The 15,000-nt window shown below is 40.1% G+C and overlaps 2 protein-coding genes across 2 annotated transcripts in view; one reads left to right on the top strand and one right to left on the bottom strand.

The window, feature by feature from the left end:
• LOC140930185 (methionine--tRNA ligase, cytoplasmic-like) overlaps positions 1-14,226 on the top strand; it is a 29,970-nt gene extending 15,744 nt beyond the window's left edge. The window contains exons 13-29 of the mRNA XM_073379847.1: positions 1-57; positions 620-709; positions 1,925-1,976; positions 2,623-2,682; positions 2,774-2,848; positions 3,543-3,588; positions 3,748-3,904; positions 5,469-5,532; positions 6,418-6,535; positions 6,884-7,017; positions 7,459-7,538; positions 8,293-8,424; positions 9,044-9,148; positions 9,753-9,864; positions 11,120-11,191; positions 11,964-12,140; positions 13,089-14,226. The exon at positions 1-57 is cut by the window's left edge and continues 71 nt beyond it. Coding sequence (XP_073235948.1) covers positions 1-57; positions 620-709; positions 1,925-1,976; positions 2,623-2,682; positions 2,774-2,848; positions 3,543-3,588; positions 3,748-3,904; positions 5,469-5,532; positions 6,418-6,535; positions 6,884-7,017; positions 7,459-7,538; positions 8,293-8,424; positions 9,044-9,148; positions 9,753-9,864; positions 11,120-11,191; positions 11,964-12,140; positions 13,089-13,250 — 1,693 coding nt within the window. The 3' untranslated portion in view covers positions 13,251-14,226. The remainder of the gene's footprint in view (positions 58-619; positions 710-1,924; positions 1,977-2,622; positions 2,683-2,773; positions 2,849-3,542; positions 3,589-3,747; positions 3,905-5,468; positions 5,533-6,417; positions 6,536-6,883; positions 7,018-7,458; positions 7,539-8,292; positions 8,425-9,043; positions 9,149-9,752; positions 9,865-11,119; positions 11,192-11,963; positions 12,141-13,088) is intronic.
• A 47-nt stretch (positions 14,227-14,273) lies between these two features.
• Positions 14,274-15,000, bottom strand: part of LOC140930186 (gamma-aminobutyric acid type B receptor subunit 2-like) — a 31,839-nt gene continuing 31,112 nt past the window's right edge. The window contains exon 15 of the mRNA XM_073379848.1: positions 14,274-14,770. Within this exon, the coding sequence (XP_073235949.1) occupies positions 14,567-14,770 (204 nt within the window). The 3' untranslated portion in view covers positions 14,274-14,566. The remainder of the gene's footprint in view (positions 14,771-15,000) is intronic.

The raw sequence follows: 15,000 nt of genomic DNA, 5'->3' as shown, positions 1-15,000 counted from the left end.
ATGGTTCAAAATCAAGTTCGATTTCTTCGGAAGGACTACAACACAAGAACAAACGGAGTATGTAACTACAAGCTCAGAAAAATATTGTTAAGACAGTTCTGTCATATTCTAGATTTGCGCCGTGCTTCCATCTCCTCTAAACAAAAAACTAAGACACCCCCCCTTTTAATGCCTTTTGGTCTAAATCAACTTGTATAATTCTCATGTTACTGTAAATAGCATTGGATAAGGAAGGGGGAGGGGCGGGGAACGGTCATTGTTTTGGCGACAGTTTTCATTTTTTGCCAGGATGAGAGGAAAAATTAGTAATTTTTGTGATGCGTCTCAACACATTTTGTGCGAGGTTGTAGCTTTGTCTACATTTTTCCTTTGTCAATTTTGGAGTGAAAAGTAGTCTCATTATCGCTTCTGCGTCATACATTACTGCATTTTGTAACTGGCGAAAAGATAACAGTTTGTTGATACTTTTTTGCCCCAAGAGCAACTTCAGATTACGTGCGAATTTTTCTGCAAAATTTTCCTTTGTTCTGGTGGATGATCTTGCACCGTGTCACTAATAAGTAAATCGAAGGCGATTTAACGAGTATATGAGAAACAAAACCTGTGTTGTTCTCAACAGCATTGCACAAGACATTTTTTGGCGGCTTCACAAGCGAGATCACTTGGTAGAGGACACACTTGAGCAACTTCAATGCGAGGAGTGCAAAAGGTAAGCCTTTGTTACTGTTTAACCCTTTAATCCCTGATATTAAAATTGAGATTCTCATTTACTGCCCCTATACGATTCAATAGAAGTAGTGCGGAGAATTTGTTGAAATATCAATTAGACTCATCTTTCCTGATCATGTACTCAATTCTTATGACCACTATGTTTTCTAAAGCATTGATGTTATAAGGAGAAATTTCATGCTGATCACTCTTAGGGCTTAAAGGGTTAACCTGTTAGGTTTTTACACGGCAGTTCCTTTAAGCCGTCACTTGATAACACCAGAAATACTCTAGCCTGAGAAACCAGTCAACATTTCGCGACGCTACCACTGATTTTCCCGCGACATGACGTCTGAGGAACGAGCGCAGAGATTTCATACTGATGACGCGTCACTGCTCAGTTCTAGGTGGTGCTTATGACTGGTTAAAAATTCGCTTCATCCAATTAGAAGCACTACCCAGATCTGGGTAGTGACAGGTCATTAGTATGGGATTTCGCCGCTCGTTCCTCCGACGTCTTTTTGGCGGGGAAACCGGTGGTGCGGCGTCGCGATATATCAGCTGTTTTCTAAGGCCTGAGCACTCCGGAACACCCCGGAACGCCTGGCAAAATACAAACAGAAAGCAACCCTAATCTTTACAATACAAATCTTCGGTTTACTTGATTCCTTTGTTTTTGTTTTTGTTTGACGTGTTCGGGAGTGTCCCATGTTCCGGGTTTTAGTAGATACGGTTTTAGCCCAGCATCCTTAAAAATGTTGACTCAAATGTCATAAAATTCTATGTTTGGCTCCCCCTCAATTTCTATCACCTAAATGGTAAGGTTCGTGCGGCCAAAAAATTTAGGGGCGGGGCAAGACCATATGAAAAGTTAAGGGTGCTTAACAAAAAATCATAACCGGACGGCTGGCCAGTCATTATCAACAATTAAATAGGCTTTTTTTCAAGAGTTTTCGTCAAAAATCTTTCAGTGTTGTGCATATTGTTTGACTGGAACGGCCAGTTCTGACTATTGGTGTGTTTTATTAGTCCTGTGACACATTATAGATGTTAATGTACAGCGTCCTAATTTTAATCGTGTAGATGGAAATTTTGGGGTGCCCAAAAATATTGGGTCCTCTTAAACCATGTGACTCGTTGGTCCCCTGTACGGTTCCATGCTACCGCGGCTTCAAAATGGCCAACTTGTTGACAACTCGTCTTCGTTCATTTGCAGATTTCTAGCTGATCGTTTCGTTGAAGGTACCTGCCCTTTCTGCAACTACGAGGTAATACTTTATATGTATTCTTTTTTTAAAGAATGTTTGACCATGTGCAGTGAAGGCAAAGAAATGTGCAAAGTTGTTGTTTTGCTTATTCAAACCTATTGCTTTTTTGACGTTCTCGTTGAATCTTGTCGCTATTAGGGAGTTTTAGCAAAGACGTCGGCGAAAAAAGCAATAGGTTTATTAAGCAAAACAACTTTGCACGTGCATCACGCTTTTTTTGCTTACTTCTTTGCCGTCACTGCACGACTACGACGTGGGAATATCTAATTTCACGTTTCAGTTATGGAGGCCGTAAACAAGCGACAACGAATTTTTCTTCCTCTTATTTCTAAACTGGAGTACGGTCCGCAAGAAATCAACTCCAAGAAAATTCATCTACGTTTGACATTTTCAGCTAATTGGCATAAACGCGACAATGTTTGAAAAAACGCGAATTCTTGTTGAAAGTGATGTTTTCGCTGCCGTCGCCGTCATCGATGCTAAAGCTCCTTATTAATTCTTGCACAGCTGCAGCCTATTCAAATAAGAGACGTTTGAGACAACAACTTGCAGTATAACAGCAAATGGCCTTTTTTACACGCAGTCTTGCAATTCTGTTTGCTCTCTGAAATTGTTGGTTATGTAATTATCTTTTTTTCTTCGTCAGGACGCCAGAGGAGACCAGTGTGATTCTTGTGGAAAGCTTATTAACGCCATTGAACTGAAGGTAAAGATTGCTTTCTTCGTTGGTAACGTTTCGCTATTTTTGCATTTTAAGATTGCCGATTAATTTTTTATCAAACAAAATTCCTTTGCAGAATCCTCGCTGTAAAGTCTGTGGAGGAGCGCCAAAAGTGAGATCCAGCAAGCACTTGTTTTTAAACTTGGCCAAGGTACATTGCAAACTACTTCTGTTAATATAAGCTGTTTGACGATAAGCAAGTTCAACTCTAGTATTTGGTGACTGCCAAATGAACGGGGTTCGTACAGAGTCTTGAATTCTTGAAAAAGTCTTCAAATTTGCCCAGCAATTTTCTAGACCTGGAAAAAGTCTGGAAAATGAGATAAAGTCTGGAAAAAATGAGTCAGAGCTACAACAAGTGCTTTATCACGTAATTTTTTTTTTCGTTTTGTTTAAATCTCGTTCGGTTTCGCCCGTATGTTTGCAGCGCTCCATGAAAAAAGCCGCCTTGTTCCTGTGTTTTTTAAGGTCTCTATTGATCGCCTATTTGATAACCTTGAATCTGGAAAAGGAATATTGGATCCAAAAATCTGTACAAACCTTAAATAAATTGCGGAATTTGTTAAGGGCTTATGCGAAGATTAAACTCCGACATCACTTTGTGTGCAAGCAATGCTCGAGTTCCTTGCTTTGACACTATTGTTTTACTTGAGAGAGATGATTGTGGTCCATTCAAAAAGGTTGTAATCACCCTGTCCGATTCTGCAGGCCTAACGGACCGATGAAATTAAACTTATTCACTGTCTCTTTTGGGTTTCGCACTCGTAGATTATTTCAAGATTATATTCCCAACTCGAAGTGAATTAGAATTCTTACTCTGTGGATTCTTTTTCATTTTTTTGTAGCTTGAGCCGTCGCTAAAAAGTTGGGTCGAGGAATCATCTAGTAAAGGTAACGTGAAACGAGAAAAACTAATAGTTAAAAACTAGTAAAGGCTATCTTACAAGGACTAAATGTAGTCACAGTCACAGCAGAGTTAAACGCATTGTATAGACTTGATGAGAAGAGTGAATTTGTGCACTCGTATCCTAAGAGCAGAATTTTCCCCAGGAACGTGGACGTCGAACGCGCGCCATATTACCCGCGGGTGGATCCAAGATGGCCTCAGACCTCGCTGTATAACACGTGACTTGAAATGGGGCACCCCAGTTCCTTTGGAGGGATACACGGACAAAGTGTTTTACGTATGGTTCGACGCACCTATAGGGTAAGTGATGGTAAAGAAATTTAACAACAGACCTTATTCGCGATACTCGCCATATTTTCTCGCGCTCAAGGACTGACGGGATAGACAAGCAGTGTCACGTGATTTCCCAGGGGTAAAAAAGTGATACAATCTTCTGATAAAAAAAATTGCGGTCGGTTATGTTTATTCTAGGCAACTGAAAATGAAGAATTTTTTATCTGAAAGACCAGACTTGCAAATTTTTAGGTGAAACTGATCATATATTTTTACTTTTTGGTTGCGGCAGCAACTGTATATGGCCTCACAGCAAGTACTACGGTTATGACGTAAAACTTGTCGAAACTCGAACTTTGCATTTTTGAAAGTTAAAAATAGTCGTCTCGTTTTGAGAGAATAAACAAACTCGTCCGTGGTTACTCGTATTGGCAAATTTTATCACTTGTTTGCCCCCTGAAATACCACATGACATTTCTTATATCCCATCAATCCTAAAGTGCGTGCAAAGATGGCGGACATCGTGAATTAGGTCTATTAGATGACAATTTTCCATGCTCTGCATGTAAGCATACCATAGAAATGACTTCAAAATGTTCAAAAATGTTAAGTGGAACCACAAACTGCAGATTACCTGATGATGAAGTTTGACTGTCTTTGGCTTAAGCACGATTATTCAGCAAGATCAAATTTAAAGTCGAAAAGTTACTATGATTTGAAATTTTATATTTCCATTTTTTTCGTTATTGTTTTGTATTATTGTTAAAAGATTTCTTTCATTTCCGTTGATGCGGCCGTCAAGTTGTATACTACTCACAGCTTGTATACTTGCTTACAGGACCTGCATTGATAGCAGTTTTTTCTTTAAACTGATGCAGCAATCCTGTGTAAATATGTTTGAATTATTATAATTATAATTATTATTATTATTATTATTATTATTATTATTATTATTATTATTATTATTATTATTATTATTATTATTATTATTATTACAATTTTTTAGTGGACACTTGCGAATGCATAAAATTACCAGAAACAAGAGAAATTGGGAGTGGGGACAAACCATTCCTCATTTTTTTTCTTATTGATTTTGTCCGTATAAAACCCTCAAGCGAAAAACGTTGACGCTCTTTTTGTGCTTACTGTTTCCGTATGCTATCAAATTATAGAGTGTTTTCACTCACGTGGCCAGCATCTATGCAAATTTATTGAAACAAAAAAAAGCGTTTGCATAAGGAAAGAGTTGAACTCCCACAGCACTATTTTGGGATACCAACATGGTCGCCGTTTCATTGTTTTGGGACACCAATATGGCCGCTGTTACGTCATGTGAAAACACTCTATAAGATAAAGAAAGCAAGTCGGCAATTCGGAATGCCGAGGGAATGTTGAAATGGCAGTCGATACTTTGTTACTGAGTCCAACGACTTTTTTTGACAGCTATTTCTCCCCTTGCTCTTGAGCCGAAGTTTGCGATATGTTTTCGATTACTGATATCGATAAAAGCGTGACCCAAGCTTTACCATGAAACGAGTGTAGAGAAAGCCTGGAGTAGAATAAAGTTTGAAGAGTTTTGTCGTTATTTTAGGTACTTCTCTATCACTGCTAATTACACAAAAGAATGGAAAAAGTGGTGGAAAAATCCTCAACAAGTGAGTAGCATAGCAAAGAAGTAGGCCTCTATTAGATAGCGTTTCTCGCATCACCCCTCTATGCCAATTGCAGAACATTAAAAGAGTAGACACCCACGATGTGAGCTCAGTTGCTGACAGGAAATATTACTAATAAAAACAAATCAAAGCAAATGTCAGCTTTTAGTGTAAGTGCTACAAACCCCCCAATCTTCCCTCACGAAATCAAGGATGAAGTTTAGCGATGGCCAAAATGCGTCATTTTTCCATACTTGATTTTGGTGGGAGGTCTTATTTTTGTCGTCTATTTTGTCCAAGGTTTGTAGGGGGAAACTTCAGGGTCAGCAAAGGCATTTAACTCTGTAACTTATCCCAGGGGAACCGAAATTAACTGTCTTCTCCAAGGACCAGTCATTAACTGATTTTTTGTATAGCACAACAACTGATCCAACATGGAAACAAAGTAGCGGACATGGTATTGTTATTCTCTGACATCATAGATTTTTAAAATACTGTTCGCTGAGAGACTTAATTAGATGTCATGTGACCTTGATGTAGCCAATGATAGCACGTGTTGTTGTGAAATAGTTCCAGCTAAATAGCACGCGTAAATGACTCTCCAACTTTTGAATTATTGGCAGTGTGACCATTCGAAAGAAACCGCTACAGCAGTACTATCACATGGTACTGTTTTGATCCTGTCAGCCGCGAAATCCTATGCTGTGACCATTCAAATGAAACCTCTTCTCTTCGGCAGCACTTAAGCTTGGTGTTATTTGTTTGTTAGTAGCTGCCAAAGTAAAACTGTGCGTTTTTCATGAAATTTGAAATATGTGATTTGTGGAACGAAGGGATTATGACAGAGTTTGTCCATGGTAAATCGTATATTTTATATTCTTTCTCCAGGTTACTCTGCATCAATTTATGGCGAAAGACAACGTGCCTTTCCACACTGTCGTATTTCCGTGCACTGAGATCGGTGCCGACGATAATTACACGCTTCTTAACTCGATTAGTGCAACAGGTAAGAACTTGTAAGCTACTTACTGTTAGTGTCAACTTGTTATAGTTAGTGCCAGTTTGTAAGCTGGTTATTAATAGTGTCAACTTGTTAGCTACATACAAAGAAAGAAACTTCAATGTAACGCATTCATTTATCTACCGGCCAGTAAATCAAGATCGGCTTCACAACATCGCAAAACAGCTAGATTAGTCGACTCAGTAGTCGAATTAAATCAACGAAGACAACAAAAAGCTTTTTGTTTGTTTGAAGAACAAAGATTCATTCTTGTTAACAATCTCAACGTTTCCGTACATGGCAAGTATTCTTGCTGATTTAAATACGAAATTTTCATTGCATTTCATTCTTCAGAATACCTTAATTATGAAGATGACAAATTTTCCAAGAGTCGTGGGGTTGGAGTTTTTGGCAATGATGCCGCGGACACCGGTATCCCAGCAGACATCTGGAGATTTTACCTTCTCTACATGCGACCTGAGAACCAGGTTAGTTCATGGTCTCTTGTGAGAGCCTTTATTATTATATGGATACCTCTGCTAAGAGGAAATAGATTGAAGCGTTCAAGCCAATCAGAAACGGCAAAATATTTTGAATGAGTGATAAATCGTATGCTTAGTCAAGATAGCTGGATATTCACCTCGTTTCCTTGTTGTTTTGTTTTCGTTTTTGCGATTTTATGGGTTGGAGTTATTGTTAGATCAAAAACGCAAAACGAACTTGGCCAATATTCAGCCATCTTCACCTCACGGTTGGTCGGTTAATCAAATTCCCAAGTCAAGCTTGCTTGTCATGTGAAGTAGTTACGAATGATCTTTCACTCGAGCTTGCTCATTGATTTTGATGTCTTATGATGTACAGTGCGCCATTTTCTCCATTTTCTGGCTTAAGTGGTGCCTAACTTGACTTATTTTGATTTTACCGTACAGGATAGTGCCTTTAGCTGGAATGATTTCATCGCGAGGAACAACAATGAACTACTCAACAATTTTGGAAACTTCGTCAACAGGCAAGGCCTTTTTAAACTGATTCGGTTACTGTATCTTTCGCTCATTATACCCACTGTTATAAACGTTAGACGTTATCAAACATCTTACAAGATCAACGCGCCGTATGATACATCTAGAACCTTTCACTGCCTGTAAGTGTATTTCGCGAGACTAATTATAGTCATTTTCCGCCATGATCCTCTTCCCCACACGTCTAACCTCCTTCCGACCAAAAGACAGCTCTACGAGATTAATGAAGACATTCTGTTGCCGTATCTAACTACCTATCTACCTCTCTTATCTGTTACTTTCCTTTTAACCCAGTCCCTTGCGCAACCTGGTATAAGCCAATAAAAGAAGTGATAGCCTCTCCAAAGAAGCCCCATAGTGCAGTTCGACCCAACTGTGACCCAGTCTGACTCAGCCTCAGATTGGCCATTAGACCTACCAACCAACCAATCATACCAGATTTATGAAGACATCTCACTGCGTCATCCAACTACTTCGCAATCCCATTATCCCTCTCTCAAACGAGGCTCGATTTATGCCGCTTTCTCAGGTCCAGTCTTGGTCCTCCCCGAGAAGAATCTCTCGGGGGGAGGGGAGGGGGATGTGTCGGACTCATTTCCCGAGCAGTGCTTGGTAATCGAGCCTACCCTCACATTTGACAACAAACTGTCCAGCCCTAAATCTAAATGATTGCATAGCAGCGATAATTTTTTGTTTGTTTATATTATTTAAAAATAATAATAATAATAAAATGACCGTTTTCAGGGCGTTGATGTTTGTGTCTAATAACTTTGGAGGTGTTGTACCAAAAATGGACCTTACTGAAGAAGACAAGAATTTCATAGCACTCATCAACAAAGAACTAAAGTCCTACATAGATGATAATGAGAAAATGAGGTAGGTTTTCTTTGTTTTTGCTTTAGAAAGGTGTACAAGGTTGTAATATTTTCAAAAGCAAAGGAAAGGAAAAAAATAAATGAATAAATGCCAGCACGTGTAGAGCGTTTTCACATGACGTCACGTCGGCCATATTGTAGCCATATTGTACAAAACAATGAAACGGGGGTTATGTCGGTATACCAAAAAAATCATGTGGATTGAACGTGAGGATTGAACTCTTCTATCATGCAAAAACGTTTTTTTTTGGTTTGAAAACTTGCATAGCCTTTGACCACGTGAGTGAAAACGATCTATTGTTGCACCCCCATCTCAGACGCGTTTTCAGATTGGACGAAGAACTAGTCACGTGATATGGGTCAAAACTGTCCATTGGGAACTTTATTCTCGCACGTGATCAGGTCGTGTACCTTGAAACCGCGGGAAATCTTAAGAACCAGTCGGATTGAGCAAGTAATTTCCCAACCTCGTTTCCATGGTTCTCTCCTACCCGTCCCTACGTCCCAGGGACGGGTAGGAGAGAACCCTGGGAACGAGGTTGGTAATTTCCCCCCTTTCATGGCCGAAACTCACTGTCTTTCTTCTGGCCAGTCCTTAGATGCTTATGTTTTTATTTCAGGCTTAGAGAAGGGTTGAAAGTTGTTTTGAACATGTCCAAGCTTGGTAACCAGTTTATTCAGTCTAACAAACCCTGGGTTCTAGTCAAAGGAAGCGACTCTGACAGGTATGACGGCAATGAATACAGATAACCCAATTATACACGTAAACCCTACATATGTTTTGTTCAGCGGGAAAGCGCCAGGACCGATTCTTTGTGGTGGAAGATTTGAACAAACCTGTTTGCTTGCCTATTTATGTGGCTTCGTTTTTTGCCTTCTTTACTTTGCTATTCACGTTATCAAAAGCATGGTTGGTCATGCATGTTTCTACCAAAACACACAGCTTATGGTCTGCGTAGCTGGTGGTATGGTGTCGGCGCGATTGAAGTTTTGGCGGCGGAGTCGTGATCCAAACTGAGGGCTCGACTAGTACACAATACCGCCAGCTACACAGGCTATACAGCTCAGGGTTATCTTGTAAATACCATACTTGTGGTGTGGATGTGCGGTGACGGAACTACCAATTTAAATATATGGACGAGTTGTCAAGGTCAGGTCGAGGGCTCCACGAGCGCAACTTCGGCGGTCGTGATGATAAAGATATCGCAACTGATAGCCACGATGATGATGATGATGTTGCCACTAATGATGACGATGACGACGATGATGATGATGATCTCACTTTTAAGGACCTATCAGTCATTTAGCAAGATAATGTGACTTTTGTAGGTCGCGTGCAGGCACAGTCCTTGGTGTGGCTACAAACCTGGCCTGGTTACTTTCGGTCCTCATTCATCCCTACATGCCTGGAATCTCTGAAGAAATTCAACGGCAACTTCAGGTTGGTTTAGTCACTGTTAGTTCGGGCATTGATATTTGGTTCTGTTGGTTTTTAGTGCTTAACATATCTCTTTATTCAACCAGCATACTCTTGATAATTACTCTTGACGTGCATAAGTCTGTTATAGATGAAGAGCTTTGTGGTATGGCTACTGCATTCTGTTCACTTTGCAATGTCAGGAGTCAGTTTTTGCTTTTGAAGGAAGACCTTATAACAGACTATTGCAGTAGTCTGACCTACTAGTGATTAACGCGCGCAATTAAATCGGCAGACAGGCTCTTGACAAATACTTCTTGATACGTCTTAAGTTAGGCCAGCAGCCGTAATCTGAAATATTATGCACCTATCAATGTAAATCCCGTGGGGGGGGGGGGGGGGGGGAGTGCGGGCAAGGGGAGGGGATTTGATTCCTGGGACTATCCCCGCTGTCGGGCTTTTGATCGTGTGAAGCGACCCCGGGGTCGGGACATTTGACTTTGACCGACAGAAGCCTGGTATCAATTCAGAAGCAGTTACCAAGTCCGTCCCTCGTGGCTTCCTGAAAGTCACGTTGTTGGAGAAAGGTATGAAGTTTTCATTTGTTTTAATCGCCATAATCCGATACTTTAAACTGTCATCTAAACAGATAATGTGTATTTTGAGGAAGCTTTTATCTTCAAGTTCCCATCTGATTGTAAAACTCGATTGAAATCGAATTCCACCATGAAAGTCAGAGGATTTTTTATGGGTCACCGATCCGACCTGTTCCGACATGTTGAGCAGATGTTATAAAGCATTTTACGTTTTATTAATATTATATAGCACGGTCAATCTTCCTGGAGTGATTTTGTTGTTCAAGATAAGAGATGCTAGTGGAGAGAGAAAATACTTAATTACAGCGAGTAATTTAATGGAGCTTCCGTTAACCGTAAATAAAAGTAGCAACAACGTGTTTGAAATGTTGTTTTATTCATTTTATATAGTATTATAGCATTGTTTGTTTAGATTTTTTCCCCTGGGGTGGGGGCTGTTTTGACACTTTTGATTGACCTTCCGTTTCCCACCCTGGGGAATTTGATCGAAAAATTTTAAAATTTGTCAAATCCCCACCCCTTGCCCGCCCCCCCCCCCCCCCCACGGGGTTTACATTGATAGGTGCATTAGAACTAGGCTTAGTAAGTGGCTTCAATTTCATAATTTCTGCTGAATTCTCATTCAAATGAACTCCATTTACGGTAGTAAACCACATTTTTTAAATTTCGACAAACGGTTTCAGGTCACGGACGAAGGAAACGTGGTGCTGGATAACTTTATTCCTTATCTTCAACCTGGTCACAAAATAGGAAAGGTAAGATCGGTACAAAAATTACTTTGTAAACTCAACATTTCTTTTGTGTGGGTCCAAAACCTCTCAGTAAATTCAGGTTGTGTTGTGGAAGGCTTTTTGGGCTTTGCGTTCTATTTAACTGCCTTTGTAACCATGGTGATGCCAAGCTTTCGTTGCCATGGTATTGCTTCCGTTTCCATGACATTTCGTTATCATAATAGTTCTCTCTTTACCTGGGTAGTGCATTTGCTGCCGTGGTATTGCTTTCGTTACTATGATAGTGCTTTCTTTACCACCAGACTGCTTGTTTTACTACTTTAACTAAGTTTCACGTGATACAAGGTCCAAACGCCCGTGATCAAATTGCGTTCTGTGCATCCCATGGCTACATACATGCCACGCATGCGTAATAGCAACCTGGAGTTGAGTATTAGTAGTAATCAGGGAAAAACAAATTGCGATCGAGATTCCTATTTGCGTGTGCGGATATCATCGGAGAACGTGTGTGATGTCACGTGGATTTAACGTGAAAATGAGGTAAGCAGCTTGCGTGAAATTCTGTAGCAAAGAAAATGGTCCGATATTTATCCCAAAAAAGAAAATGGTTGTTCTTTCGTGGCCATCATTGCTTTTTTTATTACCATGTTAGCGGCCAAGACTTGTACCCATATTAAGCTTCCATGAGCTACATTTTCGTGAACAAGGTAATTTATCGCCCTGCAGCCGACTCCTAATTTCTCTTCATTTGCGCTTGTGAGTGAACCCTGTGTATCATGTAAATATTTATTTTTAGCCGCAACCGCTGTTCCAAAAGATTGACCCCTCGTTTGCCGAACAGTTCCGTGCAAAGTATGGCGGAAACAAACAAAAGCAACAGGCTGCGAGTGACAAATCTAAAAACACCAACACTTCTGACGGAAGTAACGCGGGCAAAAATGTTGCTTCGTTACAAGCAGAGGTCACTAAACAGGTAAGGGACGTTACGTTTTTCTATGTCTAAAGTAGTAGCAATAGACAACAATTTTTTTCTTGCCGAGGTTTCACTACTTCTAACACAAGTAAAACGCAAGCACAAGTATGAGAGACTCATATCAAGTAAATACGAACGCCTAGGCAAGCGCTAAGTTTAAACCAGGATCAAGGTCCTTTGGAACAGACGCATCATTTTCTCAAATGCTAATAGTATTTTTATGAGGAAACGTTTCGCAAAGTATGGCGTATAAGTGGCTGCGCATGCTCGCGCTATCGGGGTGGTCACGTGCTGAGGATTTTATCATAATTTTTCAGCAAAGCTTTTGTGTTGTGCATAGCCAACAGTGAGAATCGAGAAGGGAACTGAAGCCGAAATGCGTCCCGCAATGGTTTGTGGTATCGTTACTCAACGCGCTGGAAAGCTTTTAGATAGTTTAAGCTTTACGTATACCACAGACGGCCAACGTCAGATTCAAGTTGAGAAGTCCTCAAAATAGAAAATGAGCAGATAAAAACAGCTCAAAATAATTCTCATGGATGAAAAATTGCGTGAAACTACTAATTTAGGTGTAGAAATAATGAACAGTAAACGACAAGAAAAGTTGGAAACTTAGTCTAGTGGCACAAATTCGCGTTTGTCGTTTGACGTAAACGTGATGCTTAACCTCTGTATTGGCCAATTTTATCCCTCAGTAACAGTTCCAGAAGTCTTTGGGAAAGTTAACTCGGCTCAATTTCCTTCTCTTTTCTCTAGAGGAGAATTGACTGGTAAAGACAATTTTGTTACAACGAACGACTTTCTATTTCGTGTCGAGTGGAGTCACAATGGGTTGTTAAGATGACTCTTATCGTGTAAGCAACAACCGTATACAGCAGTTCAAACTACTGTTGTTATTTAGAATCTCGCCTTACAAAAATTTATACCGCAACATTCCTTTATTTTAAGGGCGACAAGGTGAGAAAATTGAAGACTGACAAGGCTGAAAAAGCCACAGTGGATGCTGAAGTTGCCATTCTTTTGGAGCTCAAGAAAAAGTTGGCCATCGCCGAAGGAAAAGATCCTAACGTGCTAGAAAATAAGGGGAAAAAGAAAGGGAAAAAGGCATAAAATAGAGACTCTTTTAAATTTCATTGCCATTTAAAAAAAATCATCGAAAACATTTGGAGAACACTGAAAATTCAGTGTTCTGATAAAGTGCCGATGAGGGAAATTGAGAGAATAGGCTATTTGCATGATGGCGTCATTTTACTACTATGACCAGGATCCTGCTTTCTTGTGCAAATTAGGGCTTTTGTTATTTAGACCTCACTGGGGCTACCAAATTTAAATATGAAAAGAAAAACGAAAAGAATTCTGGTCGTAGTAGTAAAATGACGCCATTGTGCAAATGGCCTGTTTCCTCTGTCTGATAGAAAAATGCATTGGTCTAACCACAGATCGAACGCAGAAGCAGTTGCTGAATTTGTAATTACAGCTGGCTTGTTTTAAAGCGTAGCCGACAGAAAAAAAAACCGCCTGTGTGTTGTTCATCGTGAATTTACGATGAATTTACCTTCAAGATATTCCGTATAGCTATTCCGTCTTTTTAAACAGTGATGTATGGACAAATCAATTTTAGACGAGATATTCAGGTTTTAACTTAAAATCAGCTTTTCTCTCCGGATTTTTTTAGGTCTCAATCGAAACCTGCCGACCTGAAAAACCTGAAAAACGTACTGAAGCCCCTCAGCCTTTTTTTGGCTGTAGACTACATACTGTTCCTTGGTACTATAATGAACAGAACAAAAATTATAATCGTACAAAAAAGTGACTTTTAAAATTTATTTTCTTATCTTAATTCTATTTAATTTATCGTCTTTGCAATGTAAGCCACAAGTGTTCTCGTCTAGTAACTAAATGTGTTTCTTCATTTTCTAGTGTCTTCTTATAAGCCGTCTTCGTTAAGTTTCAGTTTATTGTTTTACCATAGGATGTGCAAAAAACAAAAAAATCTAAACAATTAAAAAGCTAACGGCGAAGAAGCCCAGGGGAAGCCACTGGGCGTATAAGGAATGGGCTTCCTCAATAAATTATTGCAACAAAATGTTATCAGAATTATACATACAAAAAATCAATGGCAGAGGACCAGAGCTCTGCTTTGCCGATACAGTAACAACTTTTACAACTTTAGTCTGCAGGATCCGGAAACAGAAATCGTCAATTGCAAATGGTGGCTCGCGATATAGCCAGTCCGCAGGGTGACATGTGGTTTTGTCTAACATTCATGGAAATTTCCCTACCTAACCCCCCTTCCCCTAAATCAACGTTGGCACTAACGTCTCACTCAAGACGAAATGTTTAGTTAGGGGAGGGGTAGCTAGGTGGACAGGTTTTCAGAATCTTGTACTTATCCACAGTTGTAATGATTTAGCGCAAAACGAGCCTCATAGTAGACGAGAATCGGCGCAATTTCCCATTTCCCGAGAAGATCTGGCTTGGGCTTCCCTTTCTGGTTTTCTTGTCGCCTCTGGTCGCAACTGTTGCCTTTCCTGTTGTTGAGTCTGTGGTACTTGTGCTGGAGGTTTGTTCAGAGCCGACACAAAGCGAGGTCTGTTCTTTCCTTGTGGGTCTGCCCTCACTGTTGTGATCTAGCGGAGAAAACAACATTGGGGAAAAACTGGTTTTTCTTTAGCAGGAATGGGCTCCTGTCTTTAGATATTAGTGAGCTTACGCAACACGACGGGAGAGGAAAGAAGACGGCAAACCTTGTGTGACTAGCGTGACAATAATGTTTTGTTAGGCCTGTCACGTTTGTCACACACAAACGTTTTGTCGTCCTCTTCTTTCTGCCTTCCTGTTACGTAAACCATTAAAAAGG

This window comes from Porites lutea, chromosome 3 (assembly GCF_958299795.1).
Source record: "Porites lutea chromosome 3, jaPorLute2.1, whole genome shotgun sequence".
NCBI lineage: Eukaryota > Metazoa > Cnidaria > Anthozoa > Scleractinia > Poritidae > Porites > Porites lutea.
The sequence above is the reverse complement of the archived record's forward strand: the minus strand, read 5'-3'. Positions and strand labels throughout refer to the sequence as shown.